Here is a 22,047-nt window from a genome sequence, read left to right on the forward strand (position 1 = left end):
AATGTCTCCCTGGTTTATGAAAGCTTGAGTGGGAAAGTTTGTTGTCTGAAGAAACAAATTCACTAATTTGTTTTTAGTCTTTCTGCCAATGAAACTTCAGAGTTTTAAAAAGATTTACCCAACAATGATCATCAAAAACAGCTTCGGCATTTTGGGACACAGTATTTATACTGTAGCTTTCTGTTTATAAAAAAATAAAATAAAAGAAGAAAAACAACAACCAAAAAAATAAGTTGATGTTTTGTAGTTGGTTTAAGACATTAAATGTTAGACAATACAGTGGCTGAGTTTATGTAAGCTCTACTTTAATTTAAGGATATTTTCATCAGTGCTGGGTCATATACTGTAATTCACAGCAAACATCAATCACTGTTTATACAATCAACTCACTTTGAATGATATCACAATTTAATGTTACAGATGGAGAAACAAGAGAACAAGATGAAAACAAAAAAATGCAATATATTAAGTACATCAAGTAACAGGCACTATATGGTTTTGAAGAAAAGACTGTGACCCATGATGATGGATTTATGTCTCCTATAGAAATATACACTGATCAGCCATGACATTAAAACCACCTGCTTGATATTTTGTAGGTCAACACTATGCTGCCAAAACAGGTCTGACCTGTCAGGGGAAGGGTCACATGACCTCTGGGGGGATTTTGGAGTCATTGGCATTGGGACGTCGGATCCTTCGGGTGCTGCACCTTGAGGGTGGGGACTCCCACCTGGAGTATTTCATCAGTAATGTTTAGATGGGTGGTGCGCGTCAAAGAACATCCATATGATTGCCAGAATCCGAGGTTTCCCAGCAGAACATTGAATTGTAAAGGATTACAGAGGATTAATGTTATTTCTTTGCGCTGACAGCTGCTTCACCTTCTCCAGTTGATAAGATACTCTTGCATCTTCCATTGACGTAGCATATAAAAACAAATGGATACCAAGTTCCTTTCACTCCAATCACAGCTGTTCACCTGATGCATACACAGAAAAAAAGCTGTTCAGGTTTCATTCCACTTGCATGTTGGAATCCTTCTCTGGAGAAAAACAATAAACCGCTAGAGCTCTTCCAGAGATTTATTTTTGTTGGATCAAGATATCAAACTGTGATTAGGAGAAGTATAATTTCGGAGGCACTTTGTCATTGTTCATTACATAGCCATTTCAACATCTCTTTTTGGCACCAAGCGCATCACCAGACTCGCAATTCCAATAATAGTCGGGTCCTACACAGTTGTTGACAATGTGATCCACATTCCCCGACGCATACGTGTAGATCCTTGTGCGTGTGCCAGGAGAGGATACGGCAAACGCTACAACAGGGATTTGCTTATCAAAAACATTGGTTTACTTGTGGCCAAAAACTCCACAGGGTATCTTTGATATTCAGTGCTGTTTACAACAATCAGACCAAGAAAGTAAAATCCTGTAGTTAGTCTGCAGACAGCAAGTGGTCATCTTCAACTGGTGATGATGAGAAGATTATATATTACTGACTATTTACACATCTTGAAATTGTTGAATGCTGGTACTCTGTGGAGAAGTACATACCTCTTCTACTGAATCAAAAAAGATTGTACTGTAAATAGTTATTACAACAAAAAAAATTCCTCTTCCTGAAGTCTATCAATTAAAATGAACCGAGCAAAGTATTTTGGGGAGATGTACTATGCTGATGGCGACACTACAGTGATCCAATAGATTCGACTTTAACTTTAGTCCCTTGAAAATGAAGCCTCGGGTCCTCTAGGCTGCACTGCTGGTCCCTCCCGGTGAAGCACATTGTCAAAACGTGGGGTCACCTCACAGCGGATAAGTAGGGTATCATCTTTAACAAAGGCTCTCTGACTCAGCTGATGCAGGTGCAGAAAGGTCACATAGCCAAATCCTTTGGGGTTGCGCTGAATGGTGGGCTTCTGGAAGGCTTGCAGGTCTGGTTTAGTCTCCATCACCTCCACATGGTGCTGACCCTCAGGGCCCTGGTCTAGGATGGCAAGGCGGATGGTTCCCTGGAAAGGCCAGGTGAGCTGCCCATCAAAAGCTCCTTGCATGGTGTGAACAAAGAGGGAAATATAATTGGAGCAGCGCGGGGCGCTGGGGGCCTGCAGGTGTAAGCGCAGGCAAAGCTTGTAGCCTGGACGCCCTGTGTAGAACCCGGGGCTGTGCTCAACTACTGGCAGGCCTTCTTCTTGGTTCCGCAGGTGGACAGAGAAACCTTTGAGGCGCCAAATGAAGATACCATGACACTGCTGGGACTCAAGCTCCTTCACTGTCTCCTCCAGCATTGACACTCTACGCCTGAGCTCTGCGAGCTGGCCAGCCTGTAGAAGAGATGGGACAACAGTTTCAGATGACAAAGGCTCACAACGTGTTTACACAGAAGGTGAAGCGTGAGCAGCAAGTTAGCAGAGCAGAAACAGCTTCAGCGCACCATCTGTCAACACAGGCTGCGTTCAGACACAGCACTGAGTCAACTGCACTTAAGTATTGCTCAGAGCCTGATACGCAATCACTGCAGTTACACTGTATTAATTAGGAGTGGATCTGTTATGTCATATATGTGCGAGACAGATGACTGAAACTGACAATCTGCTGCCAAAACTAACTGGAGAAATAGAGACACACGTTGTGCTTTTCGGAAAAATAAAAATAGCACTGCATATATGACATTACAAAGACCACGACTGTGATCAAGGACGGATGATACAGACAAACCTTACATTATCCTATCAGTACTTTAAAGCTCAAGGACACCCTTACTTGATTTTCTTTTATGATGATGAGCTCACGCAGCTGGTGATCCTGCTTTACCAGTCGTCCATCCATCTCCCTGAGCCTCTGCATCTCCTCTCTAGGCTGACACGGGGGACAGTTGCTGCTGCAGCTCACAGTTCCTCTGGGTCCACTGCAGGCAGATGCTGCTGCTGCAGCTCCTTGATCCTCAGAGGAAACAGAAGGTCCTATCGTCCACAGGGATTTGGGTGTGGTGCCATTGACGCAAAGGCCACGCAGGAACTCAGCCATGTAGCGCATATGCATCTGTGTGAACTCCTGCATGTGCTGAGCCAAGTTGTGGCGCTGCATCTGCAGAGGGAAACAGCATTTTCTTTGTGACATCTGATCTGCAAGGCTGATAGGACAGTTTTGCACAAGCTCTCGAGGATTATTCTGGCAAATGTGTGCAGAAGATTTGAAACAAGCTGAATTTGATCACCTACCCTCTCCTTACATCCGAAGATGCTAAAGTTACAAGCGATCGGTGCTTTTGGGCAATCTGTATCACAATGAGTCTCAATCTGAAACAAAAACATCACCAATTTAGCTTCATTCAAAGCTACTTGTTAAAATTAAGACTTTAACAAGCATTTGAAAAAGTCACTGATTACTGTATAAATGTGCGCAGACTTAATGAAGAAAATAACTCGTGTCCCATCTTCTAAAATAAATCACAATTCAAAACTACAAAAACATTTTGATTTACTCAAGGCCTTTTTCATGGCAGGCACATCACTCACCTGGTCTCTGATGAGATCCATCTCACAGTACTCGCACTTCACATTGGCAAAGGGACACTGCTTTTCATGGAGCTGAAGGTGCAACCAAAACCAGACTGTAAGCAGACTAAATCCTCACAGCTGCATTGTGTGCATCTGTGAGTTCGTCCTATGAGAACTATTGTGGAAAAAGCAAAAATGACTCATTACCTCTCTCTCCTCATAAACAAACATTGCCACGCAATCTGGACACGACAGTGGTCTCCTTTGGCACTCAACAGTTGTGTGCTCCTCTAGGTGGCTCTTTCTCACAGACTGTTGGCATTGTGGGCAAGGCACAGTGGCAAACAGACAACATGCCAAATGGTTCTGGGAGGAAAACAATACATTGAAACAATGCAGTTAATCTCGTCCTGTAGCAGGACAGCAGTGGTTCGCATTTAACAATTTGATCACATACACCAGAGTAAGATGCTGTTTGTCACTTGACACCTAACACATTTCTTTATACTCTGAGACAAGTGCATATTGTGTTATAACCCTCCTAATCCCTCATTATTCCATAGAGGACAATAATGAGTTCATGGCACAATTTCAACTGCAAGGATCCTTGACAAACAAACTCTTTAGGTAGATTCAAGTTATCAGCATTCAAACATGAGCACATTTGTCCCTCATAACTAAACCTTAACCTGTTTAGGAGCCATCAGTGTGACAACTGACAATGTTCTTCTACAGTCATTTTACTGAGGCAGTTTCTTTTATAGTGGACCCTGAAACGATGACACAAGCCAAACAAGAACTAGGACAAAAAATGTACACTCATGGATCGGCCATAAATGATCACAATTACATGTTTTGTATAACTTACAGTTTATAAAAGAATCACAATAATCTAATATACACTGAAATGGTATTACTGACGGTCATTTTTGATTATGGATTTTTAACTTAAATGTCCTGTCTTAAAATTCTCACCTCTAAATGTCGGAGCTCCATTTTGTCAGCACAGCCAGAGTTTGGACAGCGAACAGTTAGTGACAGAATCTCGCGTTTGGCAAAGTTATCAGGAAAAAGCTGGTCTTCTGACAGAGTTTCATTGTCCACAGGGCACTTCTGTCCTGTGTCACTGATGTGCAAGAGGAAAAGGAGCAATCATTTTGGCTGACCATTAAGATTTTCAGGTTCTACAAGACTCAGTGTTAGTGGAACTACGGCATCATTTAGGGACATACTGTACACAGACCACATTTATTTTTGATTACTACTCTGTAATAATACAGATTGCTTTGTTATGAAAAAAAGAATTAATAGCTCTGCAAGGATGTGTCATAAAGCTAGTTTTAACAGATTCATATTTTGTCAACATGTTTTGTTAGTAATTGGTGTTATCTAGAGTTGCACAACAGCATACCGAATGGACTTCTCAATGCAATTCTTGCAGAAACGGTGGCCACAGGGTGTTTGAATGGCATTCCTCAAAGCCATGAGACAGATAGGGCACTCATATTTACTCTCCAGGGGTGGGACAAATTCCACATCATAGCCCTGTAGGGGGGCAGTAGCTTGAAAACTTGTGGAGGCGCTGCTCACGAATGTGCCAGGGCTCTCTGAAGGGCTGAGAAGGGACTCCCGCTCCTTTTCCAGCATTGCCAAGGCACAGCTCGACAGCTCTCCACCAACAGCTCCTTCATAGCTGTCCTCCTCCAAACTCCCCTTATTGCTGTCAAAGCAAGACATCTGTGGGGAGCAGGAGAAAGTGGGCAATCAAGGATTGAAAGATAAAAAAAAGAATTATACTGTAAGTAAATATTCACTATTGGTACAATGGTATGCACACAATAGTATTTAAGTAACTTATGGTACTGAAAGAATTCCCCCAGTTATCTTAAATACTGAATAATCAGTCCGTAAGTCTTTAAATTGTAAAAATATATTTTTAAAAAGTCTCAGACATGTCCCTACATGTCCCCCACCTCAGATGATGTTTTCAAATGGCTGCACTTTAAGACATTTAGAGAAAATGTGACCTTTTTGTTTGAAAAATGACAAAATAGTTGCTGCTGAATTTTCTGACTTTTCTGATTTTTCTTAGATTGTTGGTACTTATATGTAATGGTTTTATAATTTGACTTAATAGTCATTTTTAGGGTTTTCACACTTATTTCACGTCTGTGTGAGGTTATAAGACATCTTTTAGTTTCTGGTTTCTGTTCTACGTGAGGTCACCAAAAATAATTCCTGTCAACTGAACAGCAACACAGCCCCGAGTATCAAACCTTGAATTTGAGAAGAATAATATGAATAAATAAAAACTTAAATAATAACTCAGATTCATGGAACCTCCTTACATGAATGGGTTGTGGATCTGTAGCTTAGCACACAAACAAAATAATGGCAACACAATTATAGTGAAGCTATTCATTATGTTAGTTAATCGTATGGCTGCATCCGTGTGCATAGATGTCACATCTATACCCCATATTGTTATACAGTGACTTTAGGCTGTAAAATACATAGTGGAGGTGTCGAAACCGTAAACTGATGCTACACCTCATTGGAAAGTACCATTAAAGTCATTAGCAGACCTTAGACGTGCTATCCAGCATGACTCAACAAAGTGGCAACGTTACCTCAGCTAAGAGAGAAACAAAGTCGTAAATTATTTCACAGCTGATCATTTATATCTATCCTAATCCCCCCGTATTGAATAAATACCGCTGGCAATGTTATCACTTGACCCACCATCATGCTGCTAGATGCGGAACTTCACATTTGCAACCTGACTGTGCTAAAAAACGACTGAAAGAAGATACTGAAGAGACTGGAGATACTGACCAAAACAGCAGGCACCAAACACACGTCATCATCAGCAACAGCGGCAATAAAATTGTTAGAGAGTTTGTGAAAGCAGATATTGTTCTTATACTCACCTTTGGAGTCCAAACGTCACAAACTTTTCGTTTCTACAGAATTTCCTGTTTTTCAGTCCAAACGTCATCAACACGAAGTGGCGAGTTTCTGTCTGGTGCGGACGCGAGCGCCGCCTCCTGGACGGAGGCTGCTCACAGTTGCCACAGAGCAAAAATAAATTCAGACAGAAAAAATGGCGGACCTCAGGAAAGTCTGCCCTGAGTCTTTGCCTTGCCGTGTCAACTATTCACGAAAACCGTCATTTCAGGGGAAGCTTTTCATTCTTCTTTGCATACTTATAGTGGACTCCGGAGGAGCTACAACCCATTGGGTTGTCACGGAGGATGGCAAAATTCAACAACAAGTATGTCAGTTCACATTTGTTAGCTCATTGACCTGCTAACGCTTACATTAGGTGGTTAGCTTGTAAGGCTATTTTTGCTAGCATTAACGGTAACGTTTCGGAATGTGGTTTGTTAACGTAATTTTGGCAGTTTTACTTGAATTCGGGAAAACTCGTTTGGCAGCTTCGGTAACATTACAAACAACGAGAAAGTAAAGCAAAAAATCGTTTTGTTTCGCTAAGTTGGTTAGCTTACGCTAGCCAACCCTTCGTTAAAATTGACGTTATCGTTAGATGTTCGAGGTCAAGATGACCAAAGTATTTCAGGCCCATGTCAACGTCCGCGCTGGAAGCCGCGCCTGTTATTATCCTGAACGAAACGTTAACGTTGTTGGTGCCGACAGCCAACAAACTGCTCCCTTCATTTGGAGAGAGAAGACCATGTTTGTGTGTCGGGCTTTGGGGCTCCACAAAGCTGAGCCAATGTGGTTGAATATATTGTCTGGTTGGCATTCTCTAGGACTGACATGAATTTGCTTATTCAGTGAGGGACATAACAGCACTGTTTTTGTTTCAGGTTCACTCACCTTTAAATCTGAAGCATCCACACGACGTTGTGATCTTTATGAGGCAGGATGCTCGTGTTAACTACCTCAAGAAACTGGAGGTGTGTGGGTTTCACTTTGCAGGATCAGAGTGTTTAATCTGAGCAGAAAACGGATACTTGTGTCTGAGTTCTGTGAGATAAAAGGATATTCAGATTTATGATTGAAAAAGTATTTTCTGTCTCTTCTTTTCATAGAGGTATTTGTTCTCACAGCTGTTCATTTTTTGTGCTTACTAGTCCTTGATGGTTTGTCCTTGGTTATTATTGAGTAGAAGCAGCTTGTGGCACAGAAGATTCACATCGAGGAGAATGAGGACCGAGACACAGGGCTGGAACAGAGACACTACAAAGAGGACCCAGACTGTGTCATGGCCAAGGTACCCCTTGGAGACCTGGACCTGTATGATGGCACGTATATCTCCTTGGAAAGCAAAGACATCAGGTAAACCTTCCTCAGTAAAACATGCCATTGCCAGTGTTCCTGTTATCTCAGTGTCTTTTTTTACCATTTAAATCTTGCATAGCCAGGTTATGTAGGTGTTTTTTGACAAGATGTATCACCCTTTAACAGGTGCATCTGGTATCTCATTATTATTATGTTGAAATTGCCTATGGATTTCTCAGGATTTTTCTTCTTTTCTCTGTAGTCCTGAAGAGTATGTGGATTCTCGGTCAGCCACGCCCCCAGATCTAGAAAAGCCTGACTGTGCAAAAGTGTTTGAACTACCATATAGCGTCCATGCTTTCCAGCATCTCAGGGTGAGTAGAGGCCAAACGTGTCAGTAGTTTGTTCAAAATGGAACAAGATAAGAATGACTTATTATAATCACTACCTTTTAAGAATATGTGTAATCTTAAGTTTGATGGAGTTGACGTGCATTGCAACAATGTAAGAACGGACACTTGCAGAAGAGAATATATATAATTACGCTATGGGTTCACAGATAAAGTAGTCATAGGCAGATGTGAGATGATTATCAAGATTAATTTTAAAGTGTGCATTGAAGTGTTTAGATTTGTTTATGGCTTTGCGGGTGTTTCATAATAATTAGTGTGCTCACAGCAAAATGAATTTTCTATCAGTCCGTTCCGGTACAGGGTTACTAAGACATGACCTGATCAGCTGAGCAAGTTAGGCTTGGACCTGATTTCAAGAGACAGATGTTGACTATTTTCTGACAAAGACTTTACAGATAAATAAATACAAACAGGGAAGCCCAGCCAGCCTTATTAAATAAATGCAGTCTAAAGGCCTAGAGTGGAGGCAGCTGCATGTTGATAAATTACATCCCAATAATCCAGAACTAATGAGTACACAGCTTCAGTAATTCTCCTTTTACAGTGTAAAAGGACGGTGACTTTCTTGCTGTTTACCACCAAGGTTGTTGATACAATATTTTAACACCAATATTTCATTGGTCGAGCTATCAAGACATTTATAGTCTATGATCCTTTAAACAATAGAACTTGGGCCTGTGGAGACATTTTATTCTTTTGTATATAGTTGCAGAGATATTTTAAGCTGTATGCTTTGGAAGTTTCAATGCTGTTTGTCTGGTTGTGAAACACTTGAGAATTTCATTTGTGCATGACTTATTATTTACACAGTTTATGGAGCCTTTGTGTATGAGTGCTCACATGCTAAATTCCAAGTAATTGAATCTTCCCCTCTGTCTGCTCAAGGGTGTGCAGGAGAGGGCAAACTTGACCTCTCCGCTGCTTTCTAAGGAGGATCCCATTTTTAGTTCTTTGTCCCATAAGCTGGGCCGCAGTATTGATGAAGTGGGCCATCGCATCCATCAGGGGTTACTGAGGGTAAGATCTGCCTGTACAATTTACTTCACCAATCTGTAAAAACAGTTAAAACGATTAATATTTGCAAAGTTGGAGCAGATTGTCATTCTTGTACACATGTATTTGTTTCCCATCTTTTAAGTCAACATCAGAAGTAGTTTGAAGTAGTTTTGCAGTTTGAACAGTGGTTGGCACAGGATATCAGAACAGTAGTCACTGTCAGTACAGTGACAGTGACTGAGCTGGCACATTCATTATTATCTGCTTGCAGTTAGTCCTTTTTGAAGAAGTTGAAAAAAGTGTGCATATTCCTGTACACTTGAACATTAAATTAAAATTGTTTGTTCCAGAACTCATCTTCCTGGGTGCTGTACAACATGGCGTCATTTTACTGGCGTATGAAGAATGAGCCTCAGAAGGCAGTGGACTGTGTGGTGCGTGCCCTGCATTTCTCCCCAAGGTATTGTCAGGCTAGTTGGAAGGCCACTGCAATAGTATACTGTTTATTGTATGAGACTGCTACCAGCTTGTCACATTCTTACGCTGTGTGTGTGTGTGTGTGTGCGCGCACATGTGCATGTGTACTTGTAGGCAGCAGAAGGATGTAGCTCTGGTCAACATGGCCAACATCCTGCACCGTGCCCATTTCTCAGCAGATGCTGCTATTCTTGCCCACGCTGCCCTGGACCTTACCTCGGATCTGTTCACCAGTCACTACACCTTAGGCAATATTTATGCCGTAAGTCAAAAAGAAACCATTTGACTCCAGTAGAGATTTGTTTATTTAAACCACAGACTCACCCACTGGTTAACCATTGATTATGGTATTGTTCAGTTCTTTTTCTTCTTTTTTTATTTTGTTACTGTTCCTATTATGATTAGTAACCAAGGAGATAGATAACTTTTGCAGTAAAAATTAAAATCTTAGTGTCAAAATGTAGAAGAACCAGTAATGGAATGTGACCAAGTGCAATCTACCCATTGACTGTACTTAAGTACAGTTTTTAGGTATTGAATACTTTATTTATTCTGTTGTAAATCCCTGATTCCTAATTTCTACATGAAACAATTGACCTTTGTTATATCTGTTGCCTGTTTGTCTCCTTTCTATCGCTGTCTGACCAGATGCTTGGGGAATACAACCACTCAGTGCTATGTTACGAGCAGGCACTTCAGGCCCAGCCAGGCTTTGAGCAGGCCCTGAGGAGGAAGCATGCTGTGCTCTGTCAGCAAAAGCTGGAGCAGCGCCTAGAAGCCCAGCACAGGTAGCATCCAGTCTAGGTATTTTGGTTGTATATAGAGAGGTATGATGAGTATGAGTATGGAAGAAAAAAAGAAGTACCTGAAGCCGGCAGAGAGTCAGCGTTTTACTCGTGAATGTTGAGTACATTTGTTTAGTCTTTAACATGGTTCGTGCAGTTGTGGGACAATCATGTAATACGCTGTATTTTCCTGCTGAGCATTTCAGCCAACTATGTCCTATTTCCCTTCCCTTCATTTTGCTATATTTGTAGATCCCTGCAGCGGACACTGAATGAGCTGAAAGAGTACCAGAAGCAGCATGATCACTACCTTCAACAGCAGGAGACACTGGATAAATACAAGCTGCTACAGGAAGAGCAGATCCTGCGCAACATTATCCATGAGACCCAGATGGCCAAGGAAGCACAGCTTGGTAAGATGCTGTGCACGTACTGTTGAGAACACACCAATGGTCTTTTAATGTGCAAGGCATATATTGCTTTTGGGAGACTTTAAGTTAAGTCTTGGGGTTTGCTGAATGGAACAGAAGTAGCAAGTTTGCGGAAATAAATGTGATTGGATAGAACTCTTGAGTGTATATGTCATGTGTTGTCGTACATGCTGTAGGAAACCATCAGATGTGTCGGCTGGGACAGCAGCAGCGCAGTCTCTACTGCCCCTTCGACCTGCCTGTGCGCTATCACCGCGGAGATCTTTTTGAACATGTCCACTATGTCCAAGTGAGTCTTTTGAGATATTCCTCAACGGATGAGAAAGAATTGTGATCATTAGCTCAGTTTTTTTCCCTCGAATAAAGAATTTAAGGGGAAGCTGCACAAACTCCATTTCAAGCTGAATAGGATCTCTCTTTTATTGTCCAGGTTTTAGTGAATATTCATCACTGGAAGCAAACAAATGGGGGGAAAAATACCAATGAGAATTTCTGATCCTCATTTCTTTGTGTTTTATCTTCATTCATAGTTTGGGGAGGAGGTGTCAGTGGCATCCAGTGTGGCACTTGTGTCAGAGCGCAATTCAAACCAGACGGCCGCCAGCCCCGAGCTTCATCCCACTGTGTCTGGAGACCAAGACCCTGCTGCTGCTCTCTGGGGCAGCCATCAAGATTTCACACAGGCAAGACAGAAAAAAAAAACAGTTTGTTTTTGTTAATGTTTGAATTGTAAAATTAAAACCAAAAACACAGATGATACCTCTGCAGTGTTTATGCATACTCAACAAAATTCTGCTCCACTGCAGAAAATGTGAGAAATTATATATATGTGTGTGTGTGTGTGTGTATCTTATTTAAGTATTTCAGTTTTAGTTTTAGTGTTTCCTTACAAAGTATTTTGAACTGCTCACCTTGCTTTACTTTTCAGTTTTCTTCTCCCAACATACATTTATACACTTCTGTCTTCTAACTGCACACACTGGCTTTCCCTGCCCCGCCTCTTTCTGTTTCTCTCTCCTTGCGTCTGCACTGTTGAGTTCAACAACATGTGTTGTTAAGTTGCACAAAAAATCCAACTTGAGTTTTAGGGGTTTTTTTCACCTGCAGTTCTGTTTTCACAACATTACGTGATCCATAGGTGAAGGTGGTTTATTCTTAATAACAATGTGTTGAAATGATCAAAACCAACATGATGACAAATTACATTGCACCAACCAAGTGCAACCATTAGCAGAAGATGTTGCACCACAAAAAAATAAATAAATGTTAAAGAAATAAAGATCAATATGTGACAGGCAATGTTGATGTTATGGTAGCCTGCCACAAATAAATGAATGTGTAGGAAACTCTGTACTGTACTGTTTTGTTTGCAGTAATGACTTGTGTTGTTGTTTACAGACTAAAATATGTTTGAGTTTGCTAATGTGAATTTTCAATTATTGTTGGAGAATGAGGGCAAAGTGTGCTTTGGCTTTAGGACATACAGAGGATGTTGTGGCCTCAGAGGAGCGACTGTGCCCATGAGTACCCAAACGTTCCCCCTGCTCAGAAACTGCCAACCTACTATCTTCCACCTGAAACACAGGGCCTCAGGTCAGTACATATTCCTGGATGGGCGTATTTTGTGGGTAGAAGCAGCAAAGCTTTGTTCCACTTTGAAGTTCCTCAGAATGAGCAGCAACTTGCCACACACCAATTACTGGACTGAAATATGTCTAATTGTGTATAATTTAGCCCAGTGGCAGTTCTCCTCTATGGGAGCAGCAGTCCCCCTCAGACGATTGCTCTGCCACATTGTGGTCCTGTCCCCCAACCCTATCCAGCCCTGCTGCCTGCTTCACTAGACTGGCCTCTTGAAGAAAAGGAGCTGCCAGATCACTCCGCATCCCAGGTAAGTGTCTGCTTATTAATTAATACGTGTGTGTGTGTGTGCTTCAGATAGGAGAATAATGGTGATAGATACCATATGCAGTGTATTACAGAATTGCTTTACTCTTACTCTAGTACTTGTGTAAAATGTTGTATGTGAAACTGTGAGAACATGTCATCATTAATATGTCTTTGTGTGATTACAGATATTACAGTCACGCAGTGGAGGATGGACACTAGAGCAGATTGGGTCTAGAATAGCTCAAGCTATGAAACAAGTAAGATGACCTCTTTCCAATAATGCATCTTCCCAGCTAGTGTAGTGAATTTAAAATCTACATGTGCAGAGAGCAGATCTCTAATACAGAGTCAATGTGATTCTAACATTTGCCCAATTGTTGATTAAATATGTATCTGACACACTGAAATAACAGCTGTAGCAAGTAAATCTGACACACCTTGTCTTTTATCACCTACTTCATCCAAATACTCAAAATTGTTAAGCTGACAAACGTACATCATTGATATAATACTAAGAAAAGTTTAACTGGGAGAATCAGTCTCCTGTATTTGACAGGAAGCAATGAGATCGAGAAAATCACACTGCTGGAATTGTTGGGACATGGAAATGGAAATGAAAACAACTGCTGTTACAGCGTGATGCTGCTTTTCATGTTACCTCATAAACGGTCTTTGGCAGAGTGCAGACACCATCTTGCAGAAATCACACAAACCTGAAAGCGTCCAGGTTTTATTTTGGCCTGCCATCAATTTACACATGGAATGAACATTAATTAGCGACAGCTGATATGACCTGTCTCTGGCAACATTTGTCATTTTAACGGGCTGATGTAGCCGTCAATGTGTGCTAAAAATGAGAAGCTGCATCTTGACTGTTTTGTACTCTGCTCTTTGCTAATAAAAAAGAGAGAGAAGCAATAACAGATTTATTACCATCTCAGCTTACTGAATTTTTCCAACCCAGGTATCAGAACAGAGTCAATTGCTGGTGCTATCAGATAATATTTCTCATTCATATACGCTACTTTTTACTTGCAAGTGGATAAAATGCTTGCACAGTTGAAGAAGAGTCACAGTGCAACACTAGCAGGGTGAGCTGAACGCAACCATTTAGAGCTCATTTAAGAAAATTACTTTGCCAGATCACAGTTCTTTGACATATGTCAGGATCTCCTGTGATATTGATACTTTGGATTGGCTCAAGACATTTTACCCTTAAGTGAGTCAGTGTTCACACATTCAAACTTGTTGTATTTAGGAACAGTGTTCCATCTCAGATTTGAAAATTTTGTCATGAGTCACTGTAACTGCTCAAAATTGCTTCAAGCTGCTGCAGTCTGAACACATCTTATGTCACTGATTTCCTGAGCTAACAGAAATGTATTTGTATATATGTATATAGGCCACTTTACCTCGCTGGCAGGTCCAAAATGAGGCAGCTCTATTCTGGCGTGCCAAAGGCAATGGCAGTCATGCTCTGCAGTGTCTGCGCCAAGTGTTGAGCTCAGCCCCGCCTTCTCACCGCCACTTGTCCCTCACCAACGCTGCTAACCTGCTGCTACACCACGGCTTGACCACCCACGCACAAACACTGCTGGAGCAAGCGTTGGCTCTCAATGCGACAGAGGTAAAGGCACATTGATACATAACAAGGTTTTTGCCATCTAAGAGTTGCACACATGAACTGAATGACCTAAACAATACAGTTTTGACCACTGTATTAGTCCCTCACAGGATCTCTCCCATGGCACAAGGTGGTACAAGGTTGTGTGAATTTCACTTTGCCTTTATATGATGTATCCAGAACAAAGTGTACTTTGTCCAAAGTCATTATCAGGCATACTAGTTGACATAAAAGATGCCCTGCCCATAATACAAGGTGAGTAACGTTTGAATGCCATGCAGTGCTCAAACATGGCTGACTAATGCATCATTTGAAGGCCACTCTAGCAGTATATTATATCATGTCACAAAGCACTCAATTCAGTTCAAGGTGATCGATATGAATTTAGTCCTCTGTGACATGCAGATTCCCCACATGTAAGCCCAAAAGAGTACCTTGGCATGATTAGAAGCATGAGTGTGTGCTAGGTATGGGTAAAAATATATGGGGAACAGTTCCACCATCTTGTTTAATTAAGCCTTGGGGAAAAAAATGCGTAGAGGTACAAAGGGTTGCACCCAATAAAAGGATGTGTGGTGTATGCAATAATGCATGCCAACAACAGACCAAATATGAAAGTACAGGCAAAATATATGTGGAACTGAGCTGGTGTAGTGATGAGTGGCAGCATATTCATATGTGACTCACCTCATCCCATTGCTACAATCTGCAAAAGTGTATAGTGTACACATTTAAGTCAGTTTTATTTATATAGCCTAATGTGACAGATCACAAATTACAATCCATACAGTATCTAACACCCTCCACCCCACTAGATCCCTAATATGGCGTCTGTGTAGAAGAGACAAACATAATAAAATTGTAGTATTCACAATCACTATCACAAAATTATAGATAAATTCTAAATATAACTGAAACATTTCTGCCTAAGCTGAGTATCAGTTCTCACCTTTGTTACCCATGATTTAATATCCCCCTGTTTTATTTTGTTTTCTTCCCTCAGGCCCACACCCTGTTCAGCCTGGTGAGCGTGCACTTGGCCCAGGGCAATGTGACAGGTGCTCTGGCCTTGTTCCGCCATATCCTGACGACGGCCCTTTCCTCCTCCTCTTCCTTCTCATCCCTTGCTGGCTGTGAACAGTGTCGCACCAGCCTACCTCTGCTGCGGTGTCTGCAGTTCTACCCCTTCCTGTACAACCTTTCACAGCGACAACCTTGCTCAGGTAAGTGAATCAAACATCCGTATAGCCTTATTTGGCTCTCTTTCTGAAATATAATGGATTAAATTATGTTTAAGCCCAACAAGAAGCTGAAGAATTGCAAGTTTCTCAACACAAACCTTTTTGCTGATTTGTCTTGTTGTATTAAACAGACATGCAAGGACAGCAGTGAGCATCGTTTCAGAATTTTTTTTTTCTTTTTCAAAATGTGAACTGTTGCATGAAGGTAGCTGTTGTAGCACCAGAAATTCTTTCCGTAACTTCATCATGGAAGTCAACAGATTCATATGCTGCCAATAGTTTACAGATGGCATACGACATGATCTGATTGTTGTGACAACTGAATTTGGTGAAGTCTCTTGAACCTGCAAGAGAAGCGGTGAGGACGAAGTAGTATGTTACGTCTGAGATGCAGATGAAGACTGCACCTTCTTCTTTATTCATATCAGTGGGAGCAAAGAGAAAAGTGCTTTGAAGTGGAGAAATTTTGCCACTCAATAATTTAGGCAGCAGAAAATAGCTGATGCCAAATTTAGAACAGTCTATATTTTACCCACCAAAGCTAAATATTGCTCCCATAAAGCACACTGAGTACATGGGGTCACAGTAGCACTCATAAAATATACACCCACCTTAAGTTGGGTCGACAAGGTTAAAATATACAGACTGAAATACACGACTTTTCGCATGTTAAACTATATGCTTTCTGCGGTTCCTCCTACATGTTCGAAACCTGTTAGTGGTATTGCTACAGTCAAACAAATGCTAATAATTTGGGACCGCAAAAGTACAACCCAGCTCAGTGACAATGGAAGTATCTGTAGACTAGCTTATAAACAACAGAAAAACATATTGTACCAGTGCAACAAAGAGAGCCATACAGGGCTGCAACATTTGCAGCATTCTTGCAATACTGCAGCTTAGGAGGTGTAAGGCATAGCAGAATATGTTCTTTTCATTACTGTCTTAATGGCTTCGTGTGCTTATTATCTTGTCAAGTCAGCATTTGCTTGCTTGCTATGTCCAGCCAGAAACAAAACTCCACTGAGTTACATGTTGCAGCATAAGAAAAAAAAATTTTTTTGAAGTAGCCATCCATTATGTCCCTAACATCTGCTCAGCTGTTTTCATGGATCTGTTGTGGCGCTTACAGGATTGTAGCAGTCAACAATGTGGTGTACTAATGTCTTTTAGTCAACAGCAGGATTTTCCAAGTTAAAAATCAGAGCTTTGCCAGGGTAAACTGAGACCATGAAGGGAAAGTGTAGAGAGATAGAGAAGCTCAAAGGCTGATTTATTTGTTTCAAAAAACAAACTGTACAACATTATAATGATATAATTCCCCACATAAGGGTGGGAAAACTGTTCCAAGTGTAAGTATTGTGCATGAGTAGAATACCTGCGCATATACAGAAACCATGTTCGAGAATCTGTTTCAGGGTTTCCCACAGATTGAGATACTGGAAGGGGGCTGGGGACTGGTTATATTTGTTGATTCACAGTATTTGAAAGCATACATTCATTAACTTATTTCTGTAGGTTATTTCATAGTTTAACATTTGAATTCCATTAAATTGCTCACCTTTTTTTGTTTACTTGCAAACTACTTCTTCACACGGCTCATCTTGCTTTTCCCTTTGTCTTTGTCACATGTTGTATGTTGCTCTGTTTTTTTTGGTTTTTGGTTTTGTTTTGTTTTCTTTAAGTAATCTTTGTCAATCATTTTGTTTATGGTTGCATTTGTTTGAGTGCCAGCTCACACATTTCTGCTGCAGGTCAATTGTCATGGTTAAGTTTGACTAATAAGTGTACCTAAACTTAACTTGTATTGATCCAGAGGGAGCTGCTTGCATGGTTGAGGAAGACCTTAGTATACAGCTGGAGGAATGGGAGAGCAGTGAAGAAAAGCAGGATGCTCCAGCCAGTTCTGCCATTGAGGACTCCTTACTGTTTGAGAGTAAGACTGTGATTATGTGATACTTTCAGCTGTAACATGAAGCACTCAAAAATGTTTTTGCAATGTAGTAAACTAGCCTGTTTAAAGAGTCTGCGGAATCAGTGCAGTTGCCTAACACGTGTTGTCAGCGGGTATTTCGCTAATACGTATTTGTGAAACTTTAAGACGCTCTCAGTTCAGCGCACATTTCTTGGTCATCACACGGAAGCCAAGGCTGGTGGTCGTGTAATGTACACATGGTGAATCGCATATTGTTAATCAAAACTGTTTTATTAGAATTAATCAGTTTAATAAAATAGCCGACAGGACTTCAGCGAGTAGGTGACTGTTTGGCCAGCAGCCAGCACTGATGGAAAACTTTGCTGTATCAGTATCTTCTTGACTTGACTGACAAAATGTAATTTAAAATCAGACCCCATCAGCCTCACATATCAGTTGGCCTAATATTATTGAACTGATGAGTTTGCTAAGTGCTCCTGTAGCTCCACATCATTCTAATTTACTTCTTTCATTTCTCTGGTGTTCGCATCTGTTACCCACCCATCCTCAGAGGTCATCTTGGACAGTAATGGGTCAGGTGAGGCAGCCGGACAGCAGAGGGCTTCTCCCTCTTCCTCAGGAACGGCTAAACTGACCACCCCATTTGTAGGTGGAGGGATGGAAGGAGAGGAGGAGTGGCAGCTGAAGGAGGACCTGATGGGTGCATTTGAAGGAGCACTGGATGTCGGAGGCAAACGAGGGGACCTACGAGGTATCCGGGTGCTGAAGAATGACCGTGTCATGGGTGCTCGTGCTGGTGGTGGGCCCTGCTTTGGAAACTGTGAGGATGACGATGGAGCTGAGTGGGTAAGTGAACTTGCCTGTTTGTTACACTCCATAAATATACGTTTGCTTTATAATCACCAAACTGTGTACGATTTGGGTGTGACTTCATATGTGTAGCTGAACAGAATGTGTGAGTGCCTTTTGTTGTTCGTCAGATCACCTTCCAGGTAAAACGGGTCAGAAAGGCTAAAGTGGATGGGATAGACAGTGTTGCAAGCTCTGATGAAAGCCAGAATGGGGAGTCGCTGCCTGGAGGACATTCTGTCTTGGAGATAAGTGGACCAACTATTCCATCACCTGGCCCTTCAGGTACCATGTACACCTGTATTTTATTTATTTACACCACATGACCACAGAAAGCCCTGAGGTGCTGGATTTCACCAAATTGAGAGATTTTTTTTTGGTATTTGTGCAGGTCGCTGGAGGGACTACACGAGTCTTGGCTGGCCAGGGCCAGAGGAGTGCCAGCGAACACGAAGGGTAGACCTCACCACTGTAGCTAGCACCTGGCTGGCTGTTTCTGCTAAGAACATTGAGTAAGACTCTCACTGTCCTGTTCTCACTGCAGGGCTTTAAACAAATACCTGTTGAGTGTTAAAAATAGAAAACTAGAACAATAAAACTAAATTAAAAAAAAGAAAACATGCCTTATTGACGTTGTTGTGTTACTGCATATCAATCAGTCAAAATTCAGTAAATCAAAAGTTGTGGTCTATTATGTTGAAGTATGTTCTTTCACTGTCTCTTTCCAGTATCACAGAGCACATAGACTTTGCCACTCCACTTCAGGAGCCAGCTGCTGAACCTTTATGCAACGCCAACTTGGCTGCCAGCATGCACACGCTCGACCACCTGGCAGGAGTGGCCAATCGTGCTGCCATCCACTACACCGGAGAGAGTCAACTGCGTGAGGTAGGCTGAGGCAGAAGCTGTAGATTACTATAGAATTCTGCCACAGAATTAACATGTTTTTGTTTTAGTGTTTTTTTTGTTTTTTTTTTTTAATACCTAAACGTTATCGGCCTTAAAAATGTGAACCGACACAATCACAGCCAGGTATAGTAGGTTATTGTGTATCTGTCACGCTGGTGCACCTTCAACAACCAAGAAAGTCATAGGCTGATAGAAAGAACATGCAGTAAGCCTGGTTAATATATGCTCTAGATCAGTCCTAATGTATGGAAAATCTCAAATACAGGTCATTATTACACTGTTTATTAAAAAATGTATAGAATTGCCCAGACTATTATTCAGTAATCAGCACAGTCCCACTTCTTAGCTTGTGGTCTCACACATGTCTCCTCTTGTCCTAACCCGCAGGTCCTGCAGAACCTCGGCAAAGATAAGTTCTCTCCTCAGTCCTTCGAGCAGGTGGGCACACGCATTGCCAAAGTACTGGAGAAGGTAAGAGCTCTCACATCCTCCTAGTTAAAGAGAAACTTGTTGGATGTTTGGTCAGGCTTGAATGTCAACTGAATGTACTGAAAATTTGTGTTTGTTGTCTTACTCGTTTTTCGGAATAGCTTTTGAGTGGATTATCTGAACTATAAAGACGAAGCCTCATGTTATTTTAGCACATCAGCTTGTTGCAGGTCTTCGGAAGAAAACAAATTAACCAGTTAGACTTCAATTGTTCACACTGATGTGTGAAACTGCAGAATCAGACATCATGGGTGTTATCCAGCATGGCTGCACTGTACTGGAGGGTAAAAGGTCAAGGCAAGAGAGCCATTGACTGCCTGCGACAGGCCCTCAACTACGCCCCTCATCACATGAAGGCAAGTTGCTGGACATCAGCTGTTCCCAACAATTTACCCACACAGTACTTCTGTTTAATAAGTCTTAAATATATGTCTTAAATATGCGAATTAATAAATATATACATATTCCTTTTTTCCTTCATGAACTGTGAACCAGGATGTGCCCCTCATCAGCCTGGCCAACATCTTCCAGAATGCTCGGCTTTGGGAGGACGCTCTTACGGTCGCCCGCATGGCAGTAGAAATTGCCCCACACTTTGTCGTGAACCACTTTACCCTAGCCAACGTCTATATAACAATGGTAATGACTACAATTGCGTTTTATTTTACTGCTTTTGTTTATTTTACTGCTTTTGTTTTATTTGTGTCAAGTGACTTGACGTACAGCTGGTTTGCTCTGTCCCCTCACAGCAGAAGGTGCTGCTTTCGATTTCCATTTCTGTGTGGGGTTTGCATGTTTGCGTCACCATAACCCCATCACCCCATGTTGACATGGGTTTCCCCACCACCACCATCAGAAACACCGGTCTTTGGTTAATTCTCCTGTCAGTGCCCTTCACAGAGCCACTGTATTAGAACTGGAGTTAGTCCCCTGGCACTACATGGACATTGAGACCTTGATCAGTGGTGCAACTCATTTCCTTATGGTGTTGTGGTTGTTGTGTTTGTTGACAACAGGAGGAGTTTGAGAAAGCTATGCACTGGTACGAGTCCACTTTGAAGCTGCAGCCAGAGTTCGCCCCTGCTAAAGATCGACTGAGAACCATTCAGTGTTACCTGCTCACCAAGAGGGACCGCCGTCAGCCCTAAACACTAAACCATCCTGCTGGATCCCAGGAGTACCACGCAGTCATGCACACACCAGACAAAGAATACTCGGACACTCATCTAATGCCAGAGAACCTGAATGTGGTTAAAGATGAAGAATCAGAAATCAAATCCAGTAGAGTTCTTTTTCTCTTTGAGATTGAACTTCCCACAGAATGAGATAATAAATATCACAGAGTACAACTGTAGATAATTTGCCTAATCTGTCAAATGCAGGACCTCTCGTTATCTAGCAGCCATGAAGTTATGAAACAGTTTTTTCTAGGTTTGCTTGACTTGCAATAATGGGAGGGATAAAATAGAGTAAGGCTGTTCAAGTTCCATTTAATTCCTCTGCAGTATGCTGACTGAATTCAATCCATGTTAATTGGAAGAATAGCTCTCATTGTCATTTTGAAGATGTTAAGCATTATGGTATGAGGAGGTGGCATCTAGGAGGTTCTCAAGGATAATAACAGACTACGGCCTGGAGATGGCGCCATACCTTAATGTAACTTCATTGAAAAGTGGAAACAAATGTGCCTCTCAACTCAGAGGCTAAAGGAGTTTGAATTGAACAATATGTGCCCTCATTATTTCTGCTTTATAAAATAGATGGGAATCCTCAGCACTCTTCTCTCCGCACTTCTTTCTGTATCATTCCTATTTATATGGGACCTACAAACTGATTTTGCTCCAAGGTAATTTAAATGCAAAAGAGAGAAACTGAATTATGCTTTTACATTTGCTTCTTAACTTGTGGAAATCACAAGACAAAACAGATTTGCTATTGACCATCTATTAAAATAAAAAAAAAACTCAAAAGTGGAATCTGTATTAAATGTACAGTATTAAAGGCAGTGTGTAGATTTCATTTGTTCATTTCTCTGCATCAATTCTTTGTCAAACAAAAGAAAAGTGTGTGACTTATTGAAGCTTAAATTAAATTGTAGATCCTTTTTCTGGTAAACATTTGAAAGCCAGCTTCATGGTGGCACTGTCCACCTTTTTATCAGTTACAGTCTTTTATTATTGTAATCTTATTATTTAAATCAGATCATTTGAAAGACTGGATATACACTGAAAGTGCATATCTGACATGGAAACTTAAT

General features: G+C 41.3%; 2 protein-coding genes across 5 annotated transcripts; one reads left to right on the forward strand and one right to left on the reverse strand.

Annotated features, from left to right (window-relative positions):
- Positions 1–284: 284 nt before the first annotated feature.
- Positions 285–6,574, reverse strand: traf6 (TNF receptor-associated factor 6). Of its 2 annotated transcripts, none has more exons than XM_046394727.1 (8): positions 6,436–6,574; positions 4,917–5,242; positions 4,481–4,631; positions 3,713–3,871; positions 3,524–3,595; positions 3,227–3,304; positions 2,769–3,092; positions 285–2,329 (listed from the first exon to the last, which is right to left on the reverse strand). In XM_046394727.1, exons 2-8 carry the CDS (start codon positions 5,240–5,242, stop codon positions 1,724–1,726), a joined length of 1,716 nt encoding a protein of 571 aa, XP_046250683.1. In that variant the 5' UTR covers positions 6,436–6,574; the 3' UTR covers positions 285–1,723. The 2 variants fall into 2 exon arrangements, with proteins under 2 accessions (XP_046250683.1, XP_046250691.1); XM_046394735.1 differs by lacking the exon at positions 6,436–6,574 and adding an exon at positions 6,341–6,419.
- ttc17 (tetratricopeptide repeat domain 17) lies at positions 6,561–21,809 on the forward strand. 3 transcript variants are annotated; one of them, XM_046394705.1, is made up of 26 exons: positions 6,561–6,779; positions 7,336–7,425; positions 7,638–7,807; positions 8,013–8,124; positions 9,049–9,180; positions 9,510–9,619; positions 9,751–9,898; positions 10,285–10,424; positions 10,674–10,834; positions 11,029–11,141; positions 11,383–11,535; positions 12,330–12,445; positions 12,587–12,743; positions 12,928–12,999; positions 14,145–14,369; positions 15,370–15,589; positions 17,424–17,543; positions 18,094–18,120; positions 18,193–18,389; positions 18,524–18,677; positions 18,784–18,904; positions 19,121–19,280; positions 19,689–19,772; positions 20,027–20,146; positions 20,286–20,429; positions 20,807–21,809. In XM_046394705.1, exons 1-26 carry the CDS (start codon positions 6,609–6,611, stop codon positions 20,936–20,938), a joined length of 3,549 nt encoding a protein of 1,182 aa, XP_046250661.1. In that variant the 5' UTR covers positions 6,561–6,608; the 3' UTR covers positions 20,939–21,809. The 3 variants fall into 3 exon arrangements, with proteins under 3 accessions (XP_046250661.1, XP_046250669.1, XP_046250653.1); XM_046394713.1 differs by lacking the exon at positions 18,094–18,120; XM_046394697.1 differs by having other exon boundaries at positions 6,562–6,779; positions 18,094–18,389.
- The last annotated feature ends 238 nt before the right edge of the window (positions 21,810–22,047 follow it).

This window comes from Scatophagus argus, chromosome 1, assembly GCF_020382885.2.
Source record: "Scatophagus argus isolate fScaArg1 chromosome 1, fScaArg1.pri, whole genome shotgun sequence".
Taxonomy (NCBI): Eukaryota; Metazoa; Chordata; class Actinopteri; family Scatophagidae; genus Scatophagus; species Scatophagus argus.